General features: G+C 39.0%; 1 protein-coding gene across 13 annotated transcripts in view; it reads left to right on the forward strand.

The window, feature by feature from the left end:
• LOC130907420 (neurexin-3b) overlaps window positions 1–25,574 on the forward strand; it is a 584,351-nt gene that overhangs the window by 411,131 nt on the left and 147,646 nt on the right. For all 13 annotated transcript variants that reach the window (XR_009061465.1, XM_057822469.1, XM_057822479.1 and 10 more), the window contains one exon: window positions 23,575–23,756. Coding sequence is in view for 12 of the 13 variants with exons in the window: in XM_057822469.1 (XP_057678452.1) it covers window positions 23,575–23,756 (182 nt within the window). In the remaining variant the exon portion in view is untranslated. The remainder of the gene's footprint in view (window positions 1–23,574; window positions 23,757–25,574) is intronic.

Raw genomic sequence — 25,574 nt, forward strand, 5'->3', positions numbered from 1 at the left:
TCCAAACATGTTACAGTACTCTACAGTATATCCTCCTGCTCTTTTTACGGGAGTGTTGTAGAGGATAAAACATACTGTATATGTTTTCGTTTCTTTTGGCAATGCCATTGTATTTCTGAATTATTTTGAGACCTTTTAGCTTTTAAAAAATAAAAAATATGTAAGTGCACTGCCCGACAGCCAACTAACATTGTATGTCCTCCAGTAAAACACAAGGCTTGGTCTTCTTTGTTTTTGTATGAAGTAATTAGTTTAAATTTGTGAAAATGTAACAAAGAAACATATATGCATTCAACACAACCACACGATACACGCCAGTTTACAAATACCATGTAGACACCAAATTTCACTTGAGCTACAAGCTATAAGTATATGTTAGCTTCAATACAGCAGGACTTATTAACAAATTTCAATCATATAGCTTTTCCCCATAAACACACATGCACTGCATATTAACAGAATGGTTTTGATGTAAAATACATAGTTTTTCGAGGCAGAAACGTAACAGAAAGCACTCTACGGCGTTAATGCAACTGGCAGGCTGTGTACAGTAAAAGTGAATGAGCATGTGTTCCAAACTGCGTCACACGGTGGATGCAGTGAATTATTACGACCACAAGGAGGCAATAACGTACTGTAAAATATTAACTGGCTCTAAACCATGGTGACTCTAGCCAGCACAAGTTTTTTTTTTTTTTTTTTTTAAATCATATATGCATTAAATTAAAAACCCGATCCAGAGTTTCCCCTACATATAAGAGATTGTGGCACACCGCCACACCAAAACAAAAGCCACCACGCCTTGCAAATGAGATGTTTTTTTTTTTTTTTTTTTTTCAAACTAGCGGCAGCCGAGTGTGAAGTGTTCAGTGGCAACTTATTCATTGTGTGTTGTAATGTCTGACATACTGTATCAGTTTGTTTGTTTTGGTCAAATATGGCTCTTTCAACATTTTAGGTTGCTGACACCTGGTTCACTACGAGATGTAAGTCGTACTAATGCTACGAGAAAAAAAAGTATTATTACATAGGGTAATGTAGCTGTAATCCGCTATGCATTTTATGTACATGTACCTTAGCTAAGCGCTACGACATTAGCCTGGCTAATAAAATATTTCAAATGTATCTTTGTTATGTTTCTTCTTTGGGGGAAAAAAACGTGGGAAAAAAATTTCCGTGGCACAACATGGTGAGGCTGTCCGACTCGGATACAGCCCACCACCACAGCTTCAAAAAATCCTACGGGAAACCCTGCGATCCTTTTCACCCTATTCCAGTCCTCTTAAAAATGGCCTGATTGGCGCGATTTCCGATCACGTGATCGGATTGGGACATTTAGTCTTTTTTTTCCCTAATGCTCTCATTGCATTCTACCAGTTGATCTTTTAAAAAAAGATTAAGCCCTTTTCTCATTCTTACCCGAGGTCGGGTTGCGGGGGCCGCAGCTTGAGAAGGGAAGCCCAGTCTTCCCTCTCCCCTGCCATTTTAGCCAGCTCCTCCCAAGGCCTTCCCAAGCCAGCCAGGAGACATAGACTCCCCAGCGTGTCCTAGGTCGACCTTGGGGCCTTCTTCCAATGGGATGTACACGGAACACCTCACTAGGGAGGCGCCCAGGGGGCACCCTAATCAGATTCCCGAGCCACCTCATCTGGCTCATCTAGATGCGGAGGAGCAGCGGCTCTACTCCGAGCCCCTCCCGGATGACCGAACTTCTTACCTTATCTCTAAGTGAGAGCCCAGACACCATACAAAGGAAACTTATTTCGGCCGCTTGTATCAGTGAACTTGTTCTTTCAGTCACGACCCACAGCTCGTGACCATAGGTGAGGGTAGGAACGTAGATCGACCGGTAAATAGAGAGCTTCACCTCCCTCAGCTCCCTCTTTACCATGATGAACTGATGCAGTCTGCAACACTGCGATCGCAGCACCGATCTGCCTTTTGATCTTCCGTTCCATTTTTCCATCACTCTTGAACAAGAACCCGAAAAACTTGAACTTCCCCCACTTTTACAAATACCGTATTGGCCCAAATATAAGACAGTGTTTTTTGCATTGAAATAAGACTGAAAAAGTGGGGGTCGTCTTATATTCCCGGCCTAGACATCATACCCATTCACGACGCTAGATGGCGCCAGATATTATTGAAGCGATGTTCTGTCATTACAGATCTCAGCTACTCTCAAGTTTAACCAGTTTGCATTATCTTAATGCAATGTTTTTCCTTATTCAGATGTATCAAGACTGCAGTTACTGTTACTGTTAATGCAGTTATTGCAATTTTGTTGTTTTATCACAATAGATTGGTTTATTTACATTTCAAAAACTAGAAGCCATTCATTTACGAATGTGATTGCACTTTAGTTTACATATTTAAATGTTCAGATATTAAGATTTGAATGAGGCAAAATAACATGATTTTTCTCTCAAATATATTGTTATAATCATTTGTTTCAGATGTACTGTAATTATTTTCTGTATAAAAATTAATTTGGTGTTCAAAAGTCTTTTTTCAAACTTGAGTCTTGAAAAAGAGGGGGTCATCTTATAATCAGGGCCGTCTTATATTCAAGCCAATACGGTAATATTATTAAATCCAATTTAATACTTGTGACAAAAATCTTAGCAAAGTTAATCCGTATATTGAAATTGTACTACTTACAGTATTTAAGACCCGTAACAGTACTCTTTAAATATTTCTTATGGAACGTTTTGCTATATCCAACAATTTTCTTTTTATTGTTTGTTCAGCCAAGGAGTAGTACCATTTTAACATCCCCTCAGCTCTTGTAAAACTAAATTGGGAGTTTTTGGTTTAGCCATTAATTAGGCTAAGCTATTGAGAAGCCAGCCTGTTCCAGCCCAATGCCCTCCAAATTCCACTGTGCATTTCCAACTTTCATGCGGCAACTTCAGCTTTAGCCAGTTCTTTGTAGATCGATCAATAAATCCACACAAAAAAAACTCTGTCTAAAAAAACAAAAACAAGAAAAAAACAACGCAGATGATCCTGTTGCTTCTCAAAGTGAGTAACATTTATATCACGGAAATCAAACACATTTATGGCATGAACCACAATGGAGTTGTGGTTTCCCTAACCCTAACCTTCATGATTAGGTAAAAAAAAGAGCTTCATATCATTATATCGACACACACGATTTGCTTATGCCAGCCACCCAAAATGATAAGGCAGACGGGTTTCTTTTTCAGCCTCTTGTCTTGTCATATTTCAAAAATTTTGAAACGAATGGTCAGAAAAAATGAAGTGAATATGGGAGATCATCGTGACTTACGAGTCTGACGCCTTTTAAATAGAGATTGAATCAGCTATGCTAACAGACTACACCCACAGATGTGTTGATTACCCTGGATATTAATAGCCAGCTTCAGGTTTGAGTACCACTTACTCAAATCTAAAAGCTTGTTCATAAAACATCTTTCTGTTTGAGATGCAAGACTACATTTAAGTTGTCAAGGTGCCGCACTCCATAAGTAGATGGTAGTGATAAGTGCTACATGGTTATGAGTATAATGTATTTTTCATGGGTTCCATAAAAAGAAACTGAATGGAATCTGTGGACAGCATATCAAACAGTGGACAGCATATCAAACATTGCAATTTACTTTTCACAGGTTTTAAATATAATACTGCCAAACAGAAAAGTTCAGTTCATTACGAAGTTCCTATTGTAAGAAAAAAAAGTTTTCTTTTCAAGTTCACGAAAGGAAAGACTTTGATTTGCTCATTGATTTACACATGATGATATGATGGAATGGTAGATGTGCATTTAAATTTCTTTATCGTAAAATGAAATCTATATTTACCGTATTGGCCCGAATATAAGACGGTGTTTTTTGCATTGAAATAACACTGAAAAAGAGGGGGTCGTCTTATATTCGCGGGCTAGACATTATACCAATTCACGACGCTAGATGGCGCCAAATATCATTGAAGCGATGTTCTGTCATGACAGATCTCATCTACTCTCCCCATTCACAACGCTAGATGTCGCCAGATATCATTGAAGCGATGTTCTGTCATGACAGATCTCAGCTACTCTTTTTAGTTTAACCAGTTTGCATTTTTTTATTGCAATGTTTTTCCTTATTCAGATTTGTTTCAAGACTACAGTTACAGTTAGACTTCACTTTGGTGGTTAATGCAGTTATTGCAGTTTTGTTGTTTTATCACAATTGATTGGTTTATTTACATTTCAAAAACCAGAAGCCATTCATTTACGAATCTGATTGCACTTTAGTTTACATATTTAAATGTTCAGATGTTAAGATTTGAATGAGGCAAAATAACATGCTTTTTCTCTCTCTCTTTTTCTCTATTGTTATAATCATTTGTTCCGGTTGTACTGTAATTATTTTCTGTATAAAAATTAATTTGGTGTTCAAAAAGTCTGCTTTTCAAACTTGAGTCCTGAAAAATAGGGGGTCGTCTTATAATCAGGGCTGTCTTATATTCGGGCCAATACAGTATATTAATAATGTTAACATTATACAGTATGAATCCCAAGTTCCACAAGTACTTTATCAGTGTAGTTCGAAACAAAGACAAGTTAACTACCATCCAGAAAGTGCTAGACACGGCTGCTCAGTGTAAATGCGGCAGGCAGTTTGACAAAGAGTCAATCTTTTCCGGCTCATTACATTCTGTGCACAGCCATTCTGAGGCAAATGTCAAAATCCATTTGCCACTGTGGTTTGTTGACATGTACAGAAAAATTACTCTGCAACACTGTCTTATTGGAAGAGTTATATCTTTCTTATGTTTAGACACATGACCTTCATCACACTGGATAGATTATTGCACAACATTGGAGATGACATACAGAGCAAAACATTTGTGCACCCAAATGATAGTGGTTACAGTAAGGGTACACTAAAAAAAAAAAAAAAAAGAAACAGTATATATGGAAGAATCTTGTTTCAAGTGGTTACACACAACTGCTTTAAGTAACTGTTAAGTTTTGTAATTAAATAAAAAATGCCTAATTGATTTAAGTAAGACTTAATAAAGCACTTGAACAAGTTAAGCAATTCCTATTCGAACCTTTTACATGCAAAATGTGTAACCACCTTTTGTAGAAATTAAGCAACATGTCTTAAACATTCTGAATTAATTTTACAGACTATAACTATTTACACGTAATGTAACTACATTACCCAGATATTACAAAACTACATACAATAATTTATTAGAGTTCATTTTGTCTTCTCTTTAGATTACTTTGACTAGATCTGTCATCTCAGATAATTATTTTTTTAGGTTGTTCATTTTCCTGACATGTTTCGGCATGTTACTTCCGCCTTCATCAGAGTGTCCGAGGGTAGAGTGAACCCACGATTCCAGAACTGTAAGGTGGACACGCTAACCACTGGTACACCATGCCACCTTCATCATGTGAAGTAATTTTAAACAAGAATAACTAAAATCCTTGTCTCTATTTAACGCTTCATTGAGTGAGTCCACTCAGCCTCTCACACCTCCCTCCTGCTAAGTAGTGCGACCAAACTTTTTTTTTTTTTTTGTCACAAGTGCAGCTGGCGGTTGGTACATAGTTGGTACAAGTTAATGATGATTGACAGGTTTGTAGCTTTGATCTGGCCATAGTAGCTGTATGATTGAAGATCAAGCTTGTTACACACTAGCAGTGGCCCAGTGTGAACTGTGCTGTGTCAACTACCGTAATTTTTGGACTATAAGCCGCTACTTTTTTCCTTCATTTTGAATCCTGCAACATATAGTCCAGTGCGGTTTATTTGTTGATTTTTTGGGGTTAATAAGTAAGACTTTATTTGACAGCGGTGTCATAAGACTGTCATAAGACTGTTATTATTATGATAAGACATTTTCATGGGCATTACCGAATGCTTATGTCATTAAGTGTCATCAGGCAAATTATGTCACTAACTCCATTTATGTCTAGCTTGGATCTTTTACATTCATTTAAAAGTGATATAATTTGCCGGATAACAATAAAGGACATCTGTTATAAATATTCATAAATGCTCATAACAGTGTCATGTCATAATTATGATTGTTTGATGACAGTCTTATGACACCACTGTCAAATAAAGTCTTACCAAATACCATAAACTAGCAATTAATGAAACAACCGGAACAGTAACTGAAGAAATAATTAGCACAAAACATGAATTATGATTGTTATGTACGTCTGTAGCACTGAAATGCATGTTAGGAGGCATGTTGGACAACAGCAGCGTTAACAGCAGGTGGCAGCAGAGGTTGACTGTCTCCCCCAAGGGAGCGGTGATGGCCAAATGAAGCTTCTTGAAGCAATAAATGTGGTTCATTTGGTCTTATGAAGCCGCTGTCAAATAAAGTGTTATCGGTTAATATATTTTGGTGTAAATATCCCATAATACACTGAGGACAGCTGCGGCTTATAGTCCAGTGTGGCTTATCTGTGTACAAATGCCGTTTTCGTGCCAAAATTGGTGGGTGGCGGCCTCTAGTCAAGTACGTGGCATAGTGCAAATATTACAGTAATTCTTTGTGTAAGTGAGAGGCTGTTATCGGAAGTGTAAACATCATGAGGCCACTTTTATCCAGCTGTTAGTGGCAGCTACGACAACCTCAGAGGGACAAAAGTTACACAATTTGTGCAAATCATGTTACGTATATATTAAGCAATGCTTTTTCATTAATGCTTTAATTGACTGTCTTACATAATAAATAGAGCATGGAGATCTGAGTGTCCGATTGGTCTGAACAGTTTTAATGTATCACATGGGAGTATGACATACTCCCATTGTGATCATTCAACGTACCTCGTATATTAGTAGAAAGCAGTGAACAGGAAGGGGTTACGGGGGAACAGAAGTAAAGAAGGACAGAGAGAGAGATGAAGTGCAAACAACAACAAGAAATACATTGAACGCCTTCACAAACTATGAATATGTTGGTGCTATCGTTAGTTAGTTGTATTTTCGGTTGACACCACGTGAGGGGCCTGATGACCAAGGAAAGGGGGAAGGGGGGGGGGTCTGAAAGAAAAGTAATTGGGAGGGGTGGAGTGTACACAAGAAGGCATGTTTTCTAGAACCCAATATTTGTGTGAATCCCTTGTGAGTGTGAGTATGATGGCATCCTATTCTATGTTGTCTCATCGCTAATCCTGACACTGAGGTTTTCTACTTAAGTGTGTCTAATTGCACATAGTCATGCGTAAATCCCATCAGACATGTGATAGTCCAACAGACAAGTGGAGAGGGTTTCAGTAATTTATAAAAACACAAAGCTAATGTGTAGAGTGGGGAGAACAAGTATTTGATACACTGCCGATTTTGCTGATTTTCCCACATGCAAAGCATGTAGAGGTCTGTAATTTGTATCATAAGTTCTCTTCAACTGTGAGGGACGGAATCTAATACAAAAACAAGAAAATCACGTTGTATGATTTTTAAATAATGAAATTTGCATTTAATTGCATGACATAAGTATTTGATACATCACAAAAATCGAACTTAATATTTGGTACAGAAACCTTTGTTTGCTATTACAGATACAAAACGTTTCCTGTAGTCCTTGACAAGGTTTGCACACACTGCAGCAGGGATTTTGGCCCGCTCTTCCATGCAGATCTTCTCCAGAGCCTTCAGGTTTCGGGGCTGCTGCCGGGCAACACGGACTTTCAGCTCCCTCCATAGATTTTCTATCGGGTTCAGATCTGGTGACTGGCTAGGCCACTCCAGGACCTTAAGATGCTTCTTACGGAGCCACTCTTTAGTTGCCTTGGCTGTGTGCTTTGGGTCGTTGTCATGCTGGAAGACCCAGCCACGACCCATCTTCAGAGCTCTCACTGAAGGAAGGAGGTTGTCAGCCAAGATCTGGCGATACATATCCCCATCCATCCTCCCCTCAATACGGTGCAGTCGTCCTGTTCCCGTGGCAGAAAAGCAGCCCCAAAAAATGATGTTTCCTCCTACATTTTTCACAGTTGGGATGGTGTTCTTGGGGTTGTACTCATCCTTCTTTTTCCCCCAAACACGACGAGCCCAGTTTAGACCAAAAAGTTCAATTTTGGTCTCATCCGACCACATGACCTTTTCCCAGTGCTCCTCTGGATCATCCAGATGGTCAGTGGCAAACTTAAGACGTGTCTGGACATGCACTGGCTTCAGCAGAGGGACCTTGCATTCGCTGTAGGATTTTAATCCATGACGTCGTATAGTGTTTCCGATGGTTTTCTTCGAGACTGTGGTTCCAGCTCTCTTCAGGTCATTGACCAGGTCCTGCCGTGTAGTTCTGGGCTGATCCCTCACCTTCCTCATGATCAGTGATGCCCCACAAGGTGAGATCTTGCATGGAGCCCAGAACGAGGCAGATTGACCGTCAACTTGAACTTCTTCCATTTTCTAATAATCGCTCCAAAAGTTGTTAGCTTCTCACCAAGCTGCTTGCTTATTTTCCTGTAGCCCATCCCAGCCTTGTGCAGGTCTATTATTTTATCCCTGATGTCCTTACACAGCTCTTTGGTCTTGGCCATTGTGGAGAGGATGGAGTTTGTTTGTTTGAGCATGTGAACAGGTGTCTTTTATACAGGTAACAGGTTCAAACAGGTGTAGTTACTTCCGGTAATGAGTGGAGAACAGGAGGGGTTCTTAAAAAAGAACTGAGAGCCGAAATATTTACTAGTTGGTAATGTATCAAATACTTATTTCATGCAGTTAAATACAAATGTATTATTTAAAAATTATACAATGTGATTTCTGGATTTTTGTATTAGATTCCGTCCCTCACAGTTGAAGAGAACTTATGATACAGATTACAGAGCTCTACGTGGCTTGCAAGTGGGAAAACCAGCAAAATCGGCAGTGTATCAAATACTTGTTCTCCCCAACTGTATATACCACGAAAAACACCTATTTAAAAGATAAACAATGCTTTTTCATAATTTTTTTAATAAAAAGTCAACAATGGATCCAGTAATTTCTAAAAACACAAAGCTAATGTGTATGCACAGTGAAAGTTTAAAAGTTATAACAGAGTATGTTCATTTTTCTGAGTGTAGTACAGAAATTACATTGGACTGCAATGATTTATAAATGTTTGGACAATAGTTTGCTAAATGACCTTTAATTTGGCCGGTCTTAGGATAGCATTGTTGTCTTTTGCTGTATTATTCTGGAGCCTTTCGGTCATTGCAAAGACAAACAGGGAAAGTATAAATAGGGATTTTCAACTGGCCTCACCGTCCTCAAGGGAGGCTTCAATTATAAATGATACTTTAGTCTGAGCCTTCTTTGAATGCCTTATTCTTTTTGGGATCTTCTTTGCCTAATCCTCTGCAGAATTTGGGGTGGTCTGTCTCTTTCGGGACATGCGTCATACACTATCCCTCGCATTCACATGCATTATAAAAGAATGAAGGATTTTTTAAATTTTTTATATATATATATATATTTTGAAACGAAAAAAAAAGTATATTATCCTTGCAATGCAAAGGATTGTCAGTCATGTTTTAGGGATTGTTTGCACATGCCCAAGTGCTACAAATAGTCTTTTATGCCATCTCAAGATGACATTGGTCTGCCTTTGCCTGTCTTCTTTTTCTGTGTTTTTCTTTGACTTGATCTCTCTTCTTTGCCTTTATCCCTGTTATCGCTCACCCAAAATTCTACCACTGGAACATTCAAGGCAGTAGATAGGTTTTCTTTGTATTCTAGAATACTGCATGGATCTTAGAATCAGTCCCTCTTCCTACTCTCCTGCCCTGTCTGTGAAATCCTCTTTACCATTCCTACTTTTCTCCGATCCGCTGCAACTGACTCCATCAAACTGTGAAAACCATGCGAAACAATGATAACGCAATAGGAAGGGGGTCCAAAGTCTACAGCAATGAGAACAGTGTTGGTTTATACAGTAGGTGTGTTTTCTTCAATCACTAATTTTTGACAGTTTTTTAAAGCCTTTTCTGTCCAGCAATGACAAAATTGAAGTTGTTGTTCACATGTTTTGTCCACCCTCACCAGATGTGTTTGAAAGTCATTCCTAATGTGGAATATGATACAAGAGCATTGAATTGCTTGCTGTTTTGGCTTTCCTCAATAAATCTGTGACACGGAAGTTTCTCTGTACTTGCTATGGCGCAAACACTCCTGTCAATAAGATTAGATTTTTGTTGGTGAATGGGGCTCCATCCCAGCAGCTCACGCTATCACATCGGCTGCTGGTGCTGCTTGGCAACCCAAGGAAGAAGCTGCCTAAGCTGTGCCGGGTGTTGCATTCGCTATGAGGAGAGTTATCCTTACAATCCGCAGTCAGCATGTTCAGCCGGGGGAGTTGACTGGAGGCAAGTGGATTTATTTCATGCAAATATACAGTCATTTTTAAAAGAGCCACTTAGTTAAAACATCAAAAGACCAGAGAAATACGACTTTGACATAGTTTTCCTAAGAATTATTTTAAGTGTAAATTTATGACCAAAACTCGTCATTTTTGTCGGTCTCTTGATTCCAGTTTTCACAAATCTGCTATTTTATCGTTCTTTGTCCATTCGACGTGGCTTTAAGGAAACGTATTACACTCAGAAAAGCTTATTTTCTCCACTATAAGAAGCATCGGTGTATAAGGCGCTCCTTCAATGAATGTACTGTTTTAAAACTGTTTTCACATAAAGGGTGCACGGCATTGTAAGCCGTAGTAATCGTGGTTGGGGTTGTGTTATGCATCTACTGGACTGTCTCAGGAAATTAGAATACACAATATTCTAATTTTTTGAGACAGTCCTGTGTATATATACAGGACTGTCTCAGGAAATTAGAATACACAATATTCTAATTTCCTGAGACAGTCAGACAGTCCTGTATATATACACAGGACTGTCTCAAAAAATTAGAATATTGTGTATTCTAATTTTCTGAGACAGTCCAGTAATAGACCAATGGTTCTTAACCCGGGTTCAATCGAACCCCAGGGGTTCGGTGAGTAAGTCTAAGGGGTTCGGCAAAAGCTAAGACACGCAGGGCCCAATTTTCATACACTGACCAAAGTCAAAGTGTCATTTTAGACTACATTTTGGACTGCTTTTCCTCGAATTGACATGCTCTATTCCATTTATTTCAACTGCTAGTCCTATATCTAATGGGAGGAGAAACTGGTTTGCTCAGTGGAAGGTTGACTATCACTTGGTATGTAGAGGTAAAATAGACCTGCAGGCAGCATGGACTATGCGGATAATGAAGAAAAAAAAGTTAAATTTTCATCCATCCATCCATTTTTTTCCCGACTATCAGTGGTCTGGTAGCAGGGGCAGCTGCTTTAGCAGAGAAGCCCAGACTTTCCTCTTCTCAACCACTTGTCCAGGTCTTCTTGGAGGATCCCAAGGTGTTACCAAGCCAGCCAGGGGACATTTGTAATTGCAATCATTTTCTGGGAGAAATTGAGCATTATCTGACAGAATTGCAGGGGTGCCAATACTTTTGGCCAGCAGTGTGCACAATGAATGGGTTGCCGCAGAACCCTTCCCACTAGGTTGCCGCTAGTTTGACACGGCCTTAACCAATATTTATCCATAGGTAAAGTCAACAGACTATAAGGTGCACTGTCCGCTTTTGAGAAAATTGAAGGCTTTTATGTGCACCTTTAGCACGGAAAATACAGTTATGTAAATCATTCAAGGCTTTCCGGTTTCCTCTATAGACACTCATCATACTACGATGCCCTTCATCCATCATCTTCCCTTTTTTTGTAACTCATGTCATGAGTGATGGGGTATTTGCACTCCACGAGTAGTCAAACCAGAAAGATTCATATACAACTCTATACAACATGTAATTTCTGAAGGTGTTCTCTTCTGAAATTCCATTAAGGCGCACACACACACACAGAGCAAAAGACACTCACCCATCAGCTCTATCCCCCACACTACCCCCGAGGGGAAAGGCAACAGTTGGAAATATGAATTATGAAATAAGAAGTTGTAAAATGAAGATGATTCCTTGTGATTTCACCTCTCACTATCTTGCATTCTGATTCCTCTGACAACTGTTCTTGGTTATTTCATCAAAGACAACAAACCTGATCATTTCCCATGTATAGTGCAAGACAAGAGAATCACTCTTAATACACATCCTTTTAACGCCTACAAAATGACCACATCAGATCTTATGTGCGTTCATTCTTTATTCCCTTGGGTATGACTATATTGAAATCCAAAGAGATGATAAGGAAGACATAAAAGCGAATAAACATGTATAAGTATACGTAAGAAGTAATTGTCACACACACACACTGTTTGTCTACATGAGAATGCTTCCATTTAGACTAAATACCCTGCTGTTTTTTCTTGCCTGGTTGGTGCACAAGGGAAATTTTCTTTATAGCTTCCTTAGCATAAACACATTATATACCGTAAAAACTAATATAAATCGACACATTACGGCCTTCTCCATATAAATCGACACATTACAGCCTTCCCTATTCAGACTATGTAGATGCGTATCAAGGCTGCCAGCTGCTTCCTAACAGACGCCTTTATTACAGTTTGATTTGGTGGGCTGAACTGGAATAATTAGCCAGTTTTAACAAACTAGTACAATAGCATCTGCTTGCCACTTTTTGCTGCTAATATACAGCATCATCTTACGAATTTCACAGTGGGCACAATATGCTGGCATATCTGTTAATAATCATAATTGTCTTAACAGATTCACTTACCGTAATTTTCGCACTATAGGGCGCACCTGGCTATAAGACACAACCCACCAAATTTGGCACGAAAACAGCATTTGTTCATGGATACAGTGGTATGAAAAAGCATCTGAACCATTTGGAATTTCTCACGTATCTGCATAAAATCACCATCAAATGTGATCTATCTTTGACAAAATCACATAGATAAAAATAAAGTGTCTGCTTAAACTAAAACCACCCAAACATTTATAGGTTTTCAAATTTTAATGAGGATAGCTTGCAAAAAATGACAGAAGGGGGAAAAATAAGTGAACCCTCCGCCTAAGGAGACTTAAAGAGCAATTGAAACCAATTTTTACCAAACATTTTAAGTCAGGTGTGTGCCCAATCACTGATGAGTGGTTTAAAGCTGCCCTGCCCACTATAAAACACACACCTGGTAAGAAATGTCTTGATGAGAAGCACTGTCTGATGTGCATCATGGCTCGGTCAAAAGACCTTTCAGAAGACCTGCGATCAGGGAATGTTGATTTGTATAAAGCTGGGAAAGGATACAAAACCATCTCTAAAAGTCTAGATGTTCATCACTCGACAGTCAGAGAAGTTGTCTACAAATGTTTGGCACTGTTCTCTCCCAGCGAGTGGCCGTCCACCATTGAGGATGCCAAGACTTCAGTGCAGAATATTCAGAATATTAAATGTGATGCTTCACTTACTTATTTTCTCCCCTTATGTCATTATTTACATACTATCCTCATTAAAATATGAAACCCTATAAATGTTTGGGTGGTTTTAGTTACAGCAGACACTGTTTTTTTTCATCTGTGTGATTTTGACAAAGATCAGATAACATTTGTTGGGGTTTTTTATGCAGAAATGTGAGAAATTCCAAAAGATTCAGATACTTTTTCATACCACTGTAAGCCGCATTGGACGATAAGCCGCAGCTGTCCTTCACTGTATTCTGGGATATTTAAACCAAAAGATATTAACCGGTAAAACTGTATTTGACAGTTGCATCATACAACTGTCATAAGACCAAATGAACCACCATTAAGCTTCTAATCAATTGGCTGCAAAGCTTCATTGCTTCAAGAGGCTTCATTTGGCCATCACTGCTCCCTTGGGGGGGGGACAGTCAGCCTCTGCTGCCACCTGCTGTCAACACTGTTGTTGTCTAACATGCCTCCTAGCATAAATTGCAGAAATACAGCTGTAAATAACAATCAAAATTAATGTTCTGTGCTAATTATTTCTTCAATTACTGTTCCAGTTGTTTCAGTTGTTTCATTAATTGCTAGTTTTGGTATTTGTTAACGCTTTATTTGACAGTGGTGCCATAGGACTGTCATTAGATAATCAAAATTATGACATTAATGAATGCTTATAACACATGTTATTTAATGTTATCCTGCAAATTATCTCACTTTTGAATGGATGTAAAAGATCCGAGGAGGACATGAATGGAGTTAGTGAAATAATTTGCCGGATGACACTGAATGACATCTGCCATAAGCATTCAGTAATGCCCACGATAGTGCCATGTCATAATTATGATGGCATTTTGACAGTCTTATGACGCCACTGTCAAATAAAGTGTTACCAAATACCATTACTAGTAATTAATGAAACAACTGGAACAGTAACTGAAGAAATAATTAGTGCAGAAAATGAATTTTGATTGTTATTTACATCTGTAGCACTGCAATGCATGCTAGGGTGCATGTTGGACAACAACAAGTGTTGACAGCAGTTGGCAGCAGATGTTGATTGTCTCCCATTAGGGAGCAGTGATGGCCAAATGAGGCTTCCTAAAGCAATGAACCTCTGCTGCCACCTGATGTCAACACTGTTGTTTTCCAACATACCTCCTAGCCTGCATTGCGGTGCTACAGATGTAAGTAACAATCAAAGTTCATGTTCTGTGCTAATTATTTCTTCAGCTACTGTTCTAGTTGTTTTATTAATTGCTAGTTATGGTATTTGGTAACACTTTATTTGACAGTGGTGCCATGAGACAGTGGCGTTCGTCTTATGACCCCGCTGTCAAATAAAGTGTTACCTATCAACCCAAATAAATCAACAAATAAGCCGTACTGGACTGTAAGCCACAGGATTCAAAATGAAGGAAAGAAGTGGCGGTTTATAGTTTGAAAATGACGGTAATATAAATTACAGAAATCTTCTCTCCACTTTTGGCTGAATCATAATGTTTTTATTTTAGCTGTACTCCATCATGCTGAGCAATTCACAGCAATGCTATCTAAAACTTGCTTAAATAAACACATTTTTAAAAATCCAGAATTCCCCTTTGGATAAATTAGTCTTCTACTCGCATTTTACACTATTTTGAGAGCCAGGATCGATATGGGGTTTTATTTCCAACCGCCAGTGCATTATCTGTGTCTGCTACTTTATTCTTCCATCCCATTCTTTGGGAGTTGAGTTGTGTCACACGAGGTATTGAAGGAAAGGACATGGTGCTGTTACACAGACGGGTGTCCTGACCTTGAGTCTGGTTTTGAATGCCTAGCGGGTCTACTTGGAAAATAGAGGCCATGACTTTGACTGAAGCTTTCCTCCTACAGTGAGTCTCTAAATGGAGGCCAAGTGCAGATGCAATGAATCACAGCTACACACAGACCAATACCAACTAGGCCTGCAAGCAGGACTGAACGGGCCCTCGCAATCTAGCGCAACTCGGACGTCACGCAACTCGGACTGTGTGCAGGTCAGGGTGGTGGCAGATGCTCCTCTCTAATCATCTCATTAGAACATAACATGCTCGAAAGTCGCCTATTTACATTCCCACACCCAAGAGATAAAAACCCCTATTGGAGAGAGTACTACAAAAAAGGAGCCACTACTGAGCTGTGCAGCCAAGCCCTTATTCAAAACCAAAATTAATCTTCTAACTGGGCCAATTCGACGAAGTGTGCCAAATATTGTGGCTATATAAGCTGCCTGAGTCTTTGAAAAAAAATATTTCCTTTAAATGGCGGATAGAGGGTCGTCACGGCAACAGACAGAGACACGTGGACATGGGCCGTAAATAAGTATTACAATAGGTCTTCAAATTACAATGACCAACCTGAAAAGAACTGGACATGTATTGGAAAAACGAGTGACTTTCTATTGCCACTAGTTGGCGCTGTAGGGTTGATGCAAATGATCTCTACAAGGCCCTTCAGGGTATGACTCTCAACAAGCACGGGAAGTTTGGCGCAGATATGTTGTATATCTGCCGAGTTATGACTGTTCAAAGTTTTTGGAGAGAAAAATTGTTGACAGTCATTTTCACTTTCCTGTTTGGACCCCTCCGCTTCAACGAAACTTAAATATTTTTCATCAGGCACCTGAAGACAGGTCTTAAGCCTTCCCTTATGCAGGTTTGAGGTCAACAGATTTTTTTTCCTTGGAGGAGGAACCTGTCTCGTAAAAAAAGGCATTTCCTGTTCTCACTAGGGGGCGCTAGGCCTAATGGGTAATATTTCAATGCACTCGTGTTAAGGGTGGGATGTCGCACATACATGCCAGATATGAAAAAGATGGAACGTTGTGTGAAGGAACTATTAGTCATTTACTGAATTTGTCATTTTGCCGAAAAAATGGCCGACTTTGGCACCCCGCCCAGGTCAGGCCCGTGAATGAAAACACACCATTTTGATAACTTAAGATTTCATATGCCTCATGAACAGTCTCGCCAATTTTGAGAATGATCAAACTAATTCCCTAGGTGCCAAGGTGTAAAATGTGCACACTGTAAATCGATAAAAATTTCACATTCAATCCAAAATACCCGATTTCCTGTTGGGTTTGGAATATGCATGCAAGAGACTTTTTGGAGCAGTTTTGTACAAGGTATCGACTCTCCGAATTTCATCCCTTTACGTTGAAAAAACCTAAATGGAGAGGCCTTTTTGAAAATTTCAAGGGGGCGCCACTGAGCCATTTTGTTACATGTTTTCGTAACGTTGCAAGATTATTGAACGTTATGCAAAGCCACATGTATGTCCAAATTTTTGTGAGTTTTCGTGCATGTTCAAGCCTCCAAATGTAAACTCCTACTGTGAACCGATAAAAATTTCACATTCGATCCAAAATACCGGATTTCCTGTTGGATTTGGAATACGGGTGCAAGAGACTTTTTGGAGCAGTTTTGCACAAGGTATCGACTCCCCAAATTTCATCACTCTATGTTAAAAAAACCTAATAGGAAACGCCTTTTTGAAAAATTCAAGGGGGCGCCACTGAGGCATTTTGTTACATTTTTTCGTAACATTGCAAGATTATCGAACGTTATCCAAAGCCGCATGTATGTGCAAATTTTTACGAGTTTTTGTGCATATTCAAGCCTCCAAATGTAAACTCCTACTGTGAACCCATGAAAATTTCACATTCGATCCAAAATACCCGATTTCCTGTTGGATTTGGAATACGGGTGCAAGAGACTTTTTGGAGCAGTTTTGCATAAGGTATCTACTCCCCAAATTTCCTTGCTCTATGTTGAAAAAACCCAATAGGAAAGGCCTTTTTTAAAACTTCTTTCTGTCGCCACTAGTTGGCACTGTAGAGTTGATGCAAATGACCCCTACAAGAACCTTCAGGGTATGACTCTCAACAAACACGGAAAGTTTGGCGCAGATATGTTGTATATCTGCCGAGTTATGACTGTTCAAAGTTTTTTGCGTGACAAATTGTTGACATTCATTTTCACTTTCCTGTTTGGACCCCTCCGCCTCAACGAAACCTCAATATTTTTCATCAGGCACCTGAACACAGGTCTTAAGGCTCCCCTGATGCAGGTTTGAGGTCAACAGATTTTTTTCCCTTGGAGGAGGAACCTGTCTCGTAAAAAAAGGCATTTCGTGTTCTCACTAGGGGGCGCTAGACCTAATGGGTAATATTTCAATGCACTCGTGTTAAGGGTGGGATACCACACATACATGCCAAATATGAAAAAGATTGAACGTTGTGTCAAGGAACTATTAGTCATTTACTGAATTTGTCATTTTGCCGAAAAAATGGTCGACTTTGGCACCACGCCCAGGTCAGACCCGTGAATGAAAACGCACCATTTTCAAAACTTAAGATTTCATATGTCTCCTGAACAGTCTCACCAATTTTGAAGATGATCCAACTAACTCCCTCGGCGAAAAGGTCTCAAATGTGCACCCTGTGAATCGATAAAAATTTCATATTTGATCCAAAATAACCGATTTCCTGTTGGGTTTGGAATATGCGTGTAAATGCTTTTTTGGAGCGGTTTTGGACAAGGTATAGACCCCCCAAATTTCATTGCTCTACGCTGACATACCCTAATGTTATAGGCCAATTTTAAAATTTCAAGGGGGCGCCACTGAGCCATTTTGTTATATTTTTTTGCAACGTTGCAAAATTATCGACATTTACAATTTTCCGGACGTATGTGCAAATTTTGGTGACTTTTCGTGCATGTTCAGGCCTCCAAATTGGCCGTTTTCATTTGCCCTGAAAAAAATAAAAAATAAAAAAAAAATAATAATCCTTTGCAAAACAATAGGGCCTTCGCACGTCTAGTGCTCGGGCCCTAATTATTTTGGGTGATAGTGGAAAAAATATTGCGTGTTATTCCTTTCTTACGCTAGTTGTAAAATGTTCGCGAATCTGATTGATGTCTCTTTTTGATATGTGTTTACTCCTAATAAATTGAGCATCTATATTTCAAATAAGTTCTCTCTAATTGGCCAAAATTATGGAGATGAAAGTCCCCTCTGATCCACCCACACACATATACTTTAACTTATTTTTACATCTGATTCATGGGATTTTGTCTTTTAAAAGTATGTTTGTTTGAATACATCAAATGACTTGATAATTGTGATTCAAATATTCTGAGATGGCAATAGAAAGGGACTCTGCTGCTGAAAGGCCAATGACTCCCTAAAAGTATTTGAACCAAGGACGTAGGTTTGGTCTTTATATTGGTAGGGACGATATAACTGCAAAACCTGCATGTACACTTTTTGCTGGGGACAGGACATTAATAAGACAAAATATATTTGGTGAATGGGGGTCAGGGCTACATTTCTTACCAATATGAACCTAATTTATTGATAAGCTAAATGATGAATGCAAAATAAATCTGTATTGACCTATACTAACTTTCACACTGCAAATTTATAAAATCTGATAATTTATGAAAAATCTAGTCAAATAATTTTCTCCATCTTTTTTTGAGTGTTAAAGGCTAGTTAACAGATTAATGCAGTGCTTCTCAAATAGTGGGGCGGGGCCCCCCAGGGGAGCGCAGAGCGATGCTGGGGGTGGCGCGTATGACCTTAGGGAACATACTTTTTGCCGTACTAGACTAAAGTTTAATTTACACATCCACTCAGTGAGTGGCAGTGCCACTCTCATTTTCAGCATGTACACAGTATTTTTGAGCCAAACAATAGCACACAGCAAAGAGCACCGGAGATATAAAAAACTAAGACAAGGAAATATGACGAAGCGTATGCAACATTTGGCTTTGACTTTTAGTACAGTGGGAGACGAGGAAAGACCAGTCTGTTTACTTTGTCTAAAAATGTTCGCAGCAGACAGCAGGAATTTTTTTTTTTTTTTAGCAAAAACGTGCCAAATATTGCCAACAATCCTCCCGCTTAGTCAGTGTTACCTAAGTAAACCAGCAAGCACTGTCAGCATCATATAAGGTGGCATACCTATTTGCTCAGTGCAAAATAACACCACACCATAGCAAAGGAGCTGTAACTGCCTGCAGCAAAAATAAAAACTGCCCCTCCGTCCAATGACACTGTAATTTTTGTTCTATTCATTTTTGTTTTTTCGGTCTAATTGTTTGGCATGTTATCCTTATGAGTTATGTTTCTAATCAATTTGAATTTATTATTAAATTTATTATTATTTATTGATTTTAATAATTTTTAATTTTCAGTATCAAACGGTCAAACTATGTAACTTGACTGTAATTTTACAGTATGGATGTTTTGTTTTTGTTTTTTTATCTATATTACTTTTTTCTTTTAATATTAAAAAGAACACACTGTTATGCAGAGGTGTACTTATAATAATAAGAATTTTATATACAAATGATACTACAGTATATTTATAGTGGCAGCAGGGAGTTGGGGGGGCGCGGAACGTTGACGTCTTGCCGTGGGGGGCATAACAGAAAATAAATGAGAAGCACGGGATTAATGTGTCAGATTCTTCCACTTACTTTAAATAAATATTACTATTTGTTCGGATGAGCCCATACATCTAAAAGTTGGTGATTTTTTACATAAATCAAGAAAAAAAAAAATCTTTCAAATAATGTTTTGAACAATATTCTTGAATTAAGAACATTTCTGACAAACAAGTTTTTCTTTTAAGATTAGATATACAAACCTTTTGCTTATAATAAATCGGTTAAGGAGTCATCAGCCAATCAAATGTGCGTTTGAGGGGGAAAATTGGACTGGCACATTCAGCGAGTGAAAAGGGTTCCGTGCAAGTCTGAAGATAATGAAAGTACTGTAATTCACTTAATAATGGGAGGGTCATTTACAACATATGGATAGACAATCTAAATGACCTATATAACAAGTCATTATATAATGTAAATAGGGTTGCTTAAAAGTTGGTGGGGATAATTGGAGCATCCTGAAAAGTTGGTAGTGTTATGTCCCTACCGTCCCTATGCAAACCTACGCCCTTGATTTGAACAGTCTAATTATGTAGTGCGATTTCGAAAGCATGAGCACGAAAAGCCGCTATGTGTAATGTAGTCACTGAATGCCTGAAAATGATGCTCTGAGTCAGAAAATAGCTGATGCAGTCAGGGCCCAAATAAAGGCAGTTACCACATTTTGTAGATTTCGGGTTCACCGTCTTCATGTTTGACGACTTCATCTGCCACATTGATTGATATGATTTTCGTGGGTGTCATGTCCTCACTGGGGGTGCGTGTCCACGTGTTTGCACACTTTTCATGCTTCAGCATCATGATGAGCATTTGTGCTGTCATCCGGCTGCTTCCATCGCCTGTGTGCGTCACTATGTTAGTGGATGGCTTCCTGTGTGTGTTTCAGGCCTTCGTACATTGTCCTCCAGAAACACTAAGTAAATCTCAATGTGATAATTGGCTCCCTGGGGTGTTTGTATCTTTGCCGCTCATCATCGTCTTCCCCTCCAGAAGAAGATAGAATGTGCTAGATGCGACTGGGAAGAGTGCTGGGGAGGCGCATTTCAAATCTGTTTTGGCTATCTCTTTTGGCAAGAAAAAATGTGAGACGAAGAGACAGTGAGGGCCAGATCTGGTGCAATGTGGCTGCAGGCTGCTGTCCTTCTGGCATCAGTTTTTTTTTTTTTTGCGCCATTCAGGAAATGTTCTATTTTAAGCAGATGATACACAAAGTCAACATTTGCCACTGACTACTACATATATATTTCCTAAGGTAGTGTCTGCCAGCTTTGTGGATTTGTTAGTTACACAGGGGCAAGAAGTAATTTTAAGCTAACTGAGGACATTTTTGTTTCATGGAAGATGACATTCGCTTGCAATTTGCATTTCAAACTCCTGAGGTTGGCAAAATACTGACCTGTTTGCGTGACTGCGGGCAAATAGACAGTCATCTGGTGGGTAGAGACTCAAACACTCTCCTACTTGCCCTCCTCCATATGTTCGTGTAGTCTCTGGGGTGTTACGGACCACGGAGCAGAGTGCTGGCTGCTTCATGGGGGGAAAAGTGAGACAGCTGGGCACCCATCACAAGGCCAAAGCAGATGTTTAGGTGATTTGGGAAGGAGTGAAACTGTGAGGGTTACACCGAGGATGAAGACAAATTAGTTGGTGCAACAGGTTTGAATGTTATTTGTTTGTCTTTTTGTTGGCCACAGTGTTGTTTTTTGGCAGCCCTTTCAATTTTCGTCTTAGTCTTTTGGACAATAGTACTTATTTGTCATATTTTTGTCATCTTAAAATGTATTTGTCTTCGTCTAGTTTTTGTTGAGGAAAACCCAGGACTAATTTCGTCTAGTTTTAGTCAACGTTTACTAAAAAATGTTTTTGTCTGTAAAATTAAAAAAAAAAAAAAAAAAAAAATCACTCCAAAAGTAATTCATTCATACATTCATTTTCCGAGCCGCTTATCCTCACTGGGGTCACGGGGTGCTGGAGCCAATCCGAGGGCCAATCGCAGGGCTCCAAAAATAAATAAATAAATGTTTCTAACTACTGTATTTCGAATGAACATTGACAGACGAGCACATATTATAATGTCTACGAGGACAACAGCAACTTGGTGATTATACACACGCAGTAGGAAAACAGTACATTATTTTCAATGAATTATACTCCCCTGGAGGCCACGAACCTTAAATTAAAAAAAAAAAAACTTTTCAAAGAGTCTAAGTGGACGCTCGCTGTTAGCATTAGCCTACTGCTAAGGCGAATGCAAATGCTATGCTAACGCTAGGAGTTACATTTAGTGTGTGATGACAATTAAGTACAGAACTTTAAAGGCTAAAGCAACATTGCATATTCTCTTTTGCCAAGAAAACAAATCTTACCGTGTGTGCAAGCCTTCTTGGAGACGACACACTGGTGAGTCAGGAAGGAATGAAACAGACACAATCAGAGAGTGATACGATGCAGGCTAACTACACATAAAATGTAACACATTTTGAACATATGATGGAAACAATTATCCATTTTCTACTCGTTGTATATTTTTTTAACCTGTCCTTTTCAGCTGTTCAGCTGCTTGACACAGAAAATGGAAATCTGAGTGTCCGATTGGTCTAAACAGTTTTAATGTATCACATGGGAGTATGACATACTCCGATTGTGATCATTCAACGTGCCTTGTTTATTAGGAGAAAGCAGCGAACAGGAAGGAGTTATGGGGGGACAGAAAAAATGAGAATTAGGAGAGACAGAAGAAGCACAAACAACAAGAAATACATTGAACGCCTACACCAACTATGAATATGTTGGTGCTATCGTTAGTTGTATTTCCGGTTGACACCATGTGAGGGGGCCTGATGACCAAGGAGGAAAGGGGGGGAGTCAGAAAGATAAGTGATTGTTAGGGGTGAAGTGTACACAAATCAACCATGTGAGGTGAACCCAGTACTTGTGTGAAGCCCTTGTGAGTGTGGATATGTTGGAATCCTATTCTATGCTGCCTGATCACTAATCATAACAAAGAGTTCCTCTACTTGAGTTTGTCAAATTGCACTTAGTCATGACTGAATCCCATCAGACGAGTGATAGTCCGAAAAACAAGTTTTCGTCTCGTTCTAGTCAGACGAAAACATGCATGCATCTCGTTATGTTGTAGTCTCTCAAAACATGTTTTTAGCTCGTTATCGTCACATCATTATCATGAGAAAAAGGGTTCGTTGACGAAATATTTTCGTTATCGTCATCGTTCACGAAGACAACAACGGCTGGCCACAAGGACCGTATTATTCTTTCAACTTTTGATTCACATGCTCAAGTGACTCTGATTATTTTTTTCTGCTGATTTGAACAATATCTATAAAAGTAACAACCTTGATCTAACTGATGCATATTAGTTTTCCTCTTACCCAAGCTATTATAGTTTTATTGGGCTAAACCAGGTATTTGTTGCTTTTAATGCCAGTGCCAGTTCTTGTCTTGCTGATCTCAAATATGATGCATTAGAATCGAATAATTTATCTGGTTCTGACTGAAGTGCCTGCTGTTCTTTGTGATGGGTCTATTTGAGATGCCAATGGTGACAAGGCATCATGGTGATAGACTGATCACAAGAAATTCAATCAGGTTTTCCCCAAATGCACTTAGTGACAGTTGTCTTGTATCCAACTTGTTTATTTGTGTCTTTGTATTTCTAGCCCATAATTTTTTTTAACCTGTTGCTTGTGTTTTCGCAGCTGGCACTACCTACATCTTTGGCAAAGGAGGGGGTCTGATCACGTACACGTGGCCTAATAACGAAAGGCCCAGCACGCGGACAGACCGGCTGGCGGTAGGTTTTAGCACGACCATCAAAGACGGCATCCTCGTTCGCATCGACAGTGCGCCGCGCCTTGGTGACTACATCATGCTCCACATTGTGAGTACCACTGCTGATGAATTAAAACTGTCCAAATGTGAAAATTGTACCACAAACTTGTCAGGGCAACACAATGACTGTTTTTCTAACAGAAAATCACTTACTGCTAGTATAAAACATCATGCCTGATCCATGTCTCTCTATCTACAATCTATCAGTTCTGTTGCTTAAACACCAAACAACATCTGTTAAGTGTACCAGAAAACTAGAGGACTTTACAAAACACAACAAAAACAAAGCAAACAAAAAAACACCAAATACAAGGACAAACTGCATGCTAAAAGTCAAAGAATAGAAGTTTGCAGAAGCCTGTGTTATATATAATCATCATTATTCATTCCACAGCTTCAGAGTAGCCTTCTCAGGACAACTAATAACATTTTGGTCAGATGAAAAGAGCGACCTCGACGGAGCGATTCTGTACAAAGGTCCAACTTGGAACATTATAAGATTTCAGGTCATGTATAAGGGTTTTAAAATGGGGACAAAAAAGAGGGGGAAAAAACGAAAAATCTAGAATTACGTGCTCTTGTTTGGAACAAGGGTATGACATAGGGTTTGCATAGGGACGTTATCAGGGGTGAAAGTGGCTAGAATTTCTTGCCAGAACTCCCTGACGTGAAGGTCGCCACGGAGCCAGAAATTGTATGTATGTATTTATTTTTGTATTTATCTTAATTTGGGGCGGGGGGGGGGGGGGGGGGGGGGCAGTTCAAACCTAAAACTACTGAAATTCAAAGAAAACTGTTTTTGCAGTTATTTCTATAACACATACAAAAACCGATTTTCATTCAAAATTGTATTTTTTCAATGATTTGCAAACTAAACAAAAACAGCAACAACCCCAACCTCCATCTCCTAATTTTTGTTTTCCCTCATTTCCTCACATACTAATGCCAAATCTCAATTTTAACTACTTAAGAACATAGGATGTATGTTAAAATTGAAGTTAATGTAAACATTTACTTTTGCTTTCTTTTTTTTAATAATAAAGATATATAAAAATATATATAATATATAAAGATATCAGAAAAATAAGTACAAATGACTTATATCATGCAGAGTGAAATGCAGAGTGAAATGGAATATATTATGAAGATCGCGCAAACATTGACTTTTTTAAATCATAAGGAAATGAATAAGTATCTTAACATAAATGAACAAATAAAAGTCCAAAGTCCACATTGACAGCTAAGATGTTCAGAACCTCCCCATCAGAGCAAATAAAACTAAATATGATAAGCCTCCTCAACTCTTTCCTTGCTCTTAAAGATTTGATCCATTTTCTGTTGCATCGCCCTTTTTTTGTCGCATCAATTCAACTTTGCTTTGCTGCGTGCATTGGCATATTGACGTGACTCATCATCGTCAGATTCGGATAACTGCAGCAGCTAGGGAAACCTCCATGCCGTCCGTGGAATAAAGTAAATGATAAATATCAGTGGAAACGGATTCGCTACACAAAGCACGTTATTATGCTTGTTGTTAACACTTTTGTGTGTAAATCTGATGTTAGTAGGTAGATTGTTTTCTTCTTGGAGATGAAAAGCATGTCTGGCAGCTTAGCATTTTTTTTTACATAGCGTTTTGATAGTTGCCGTCATATTTTTGGAATCAAAGCACCGTGTACAGCATTCACGCCCTGAATCTTATACCGGAACTGCGTTCCTGCCCTGAATCTTATACTGGAACTGCGTTCCTGACCGTTCTGGCCCACTTTCACCCCTGGGCGTTATGGACATAACACTACCCACTTTTCATGATGCTTAAATTGTCCCCACCAACTTTTAAGCAATCTTATTTGCATCTTATAATGAG

This window comes from Corythoichthys intestinalis, chromosome 19 (genome assembly GCF_030265065.1).
Source record: "Corythoichthys intestinalis isolate RoL2023-P3 chromosome 19, ASM3026506v1, whole genome shotgun sequence".
Taxonomy (NCBI): Eukaryota; Metazoa; Chordata; class Actinopteri; order Syngnathiformes; family Syngnathidae; genus Corythoichthys; species Corythoichthys intestinalis.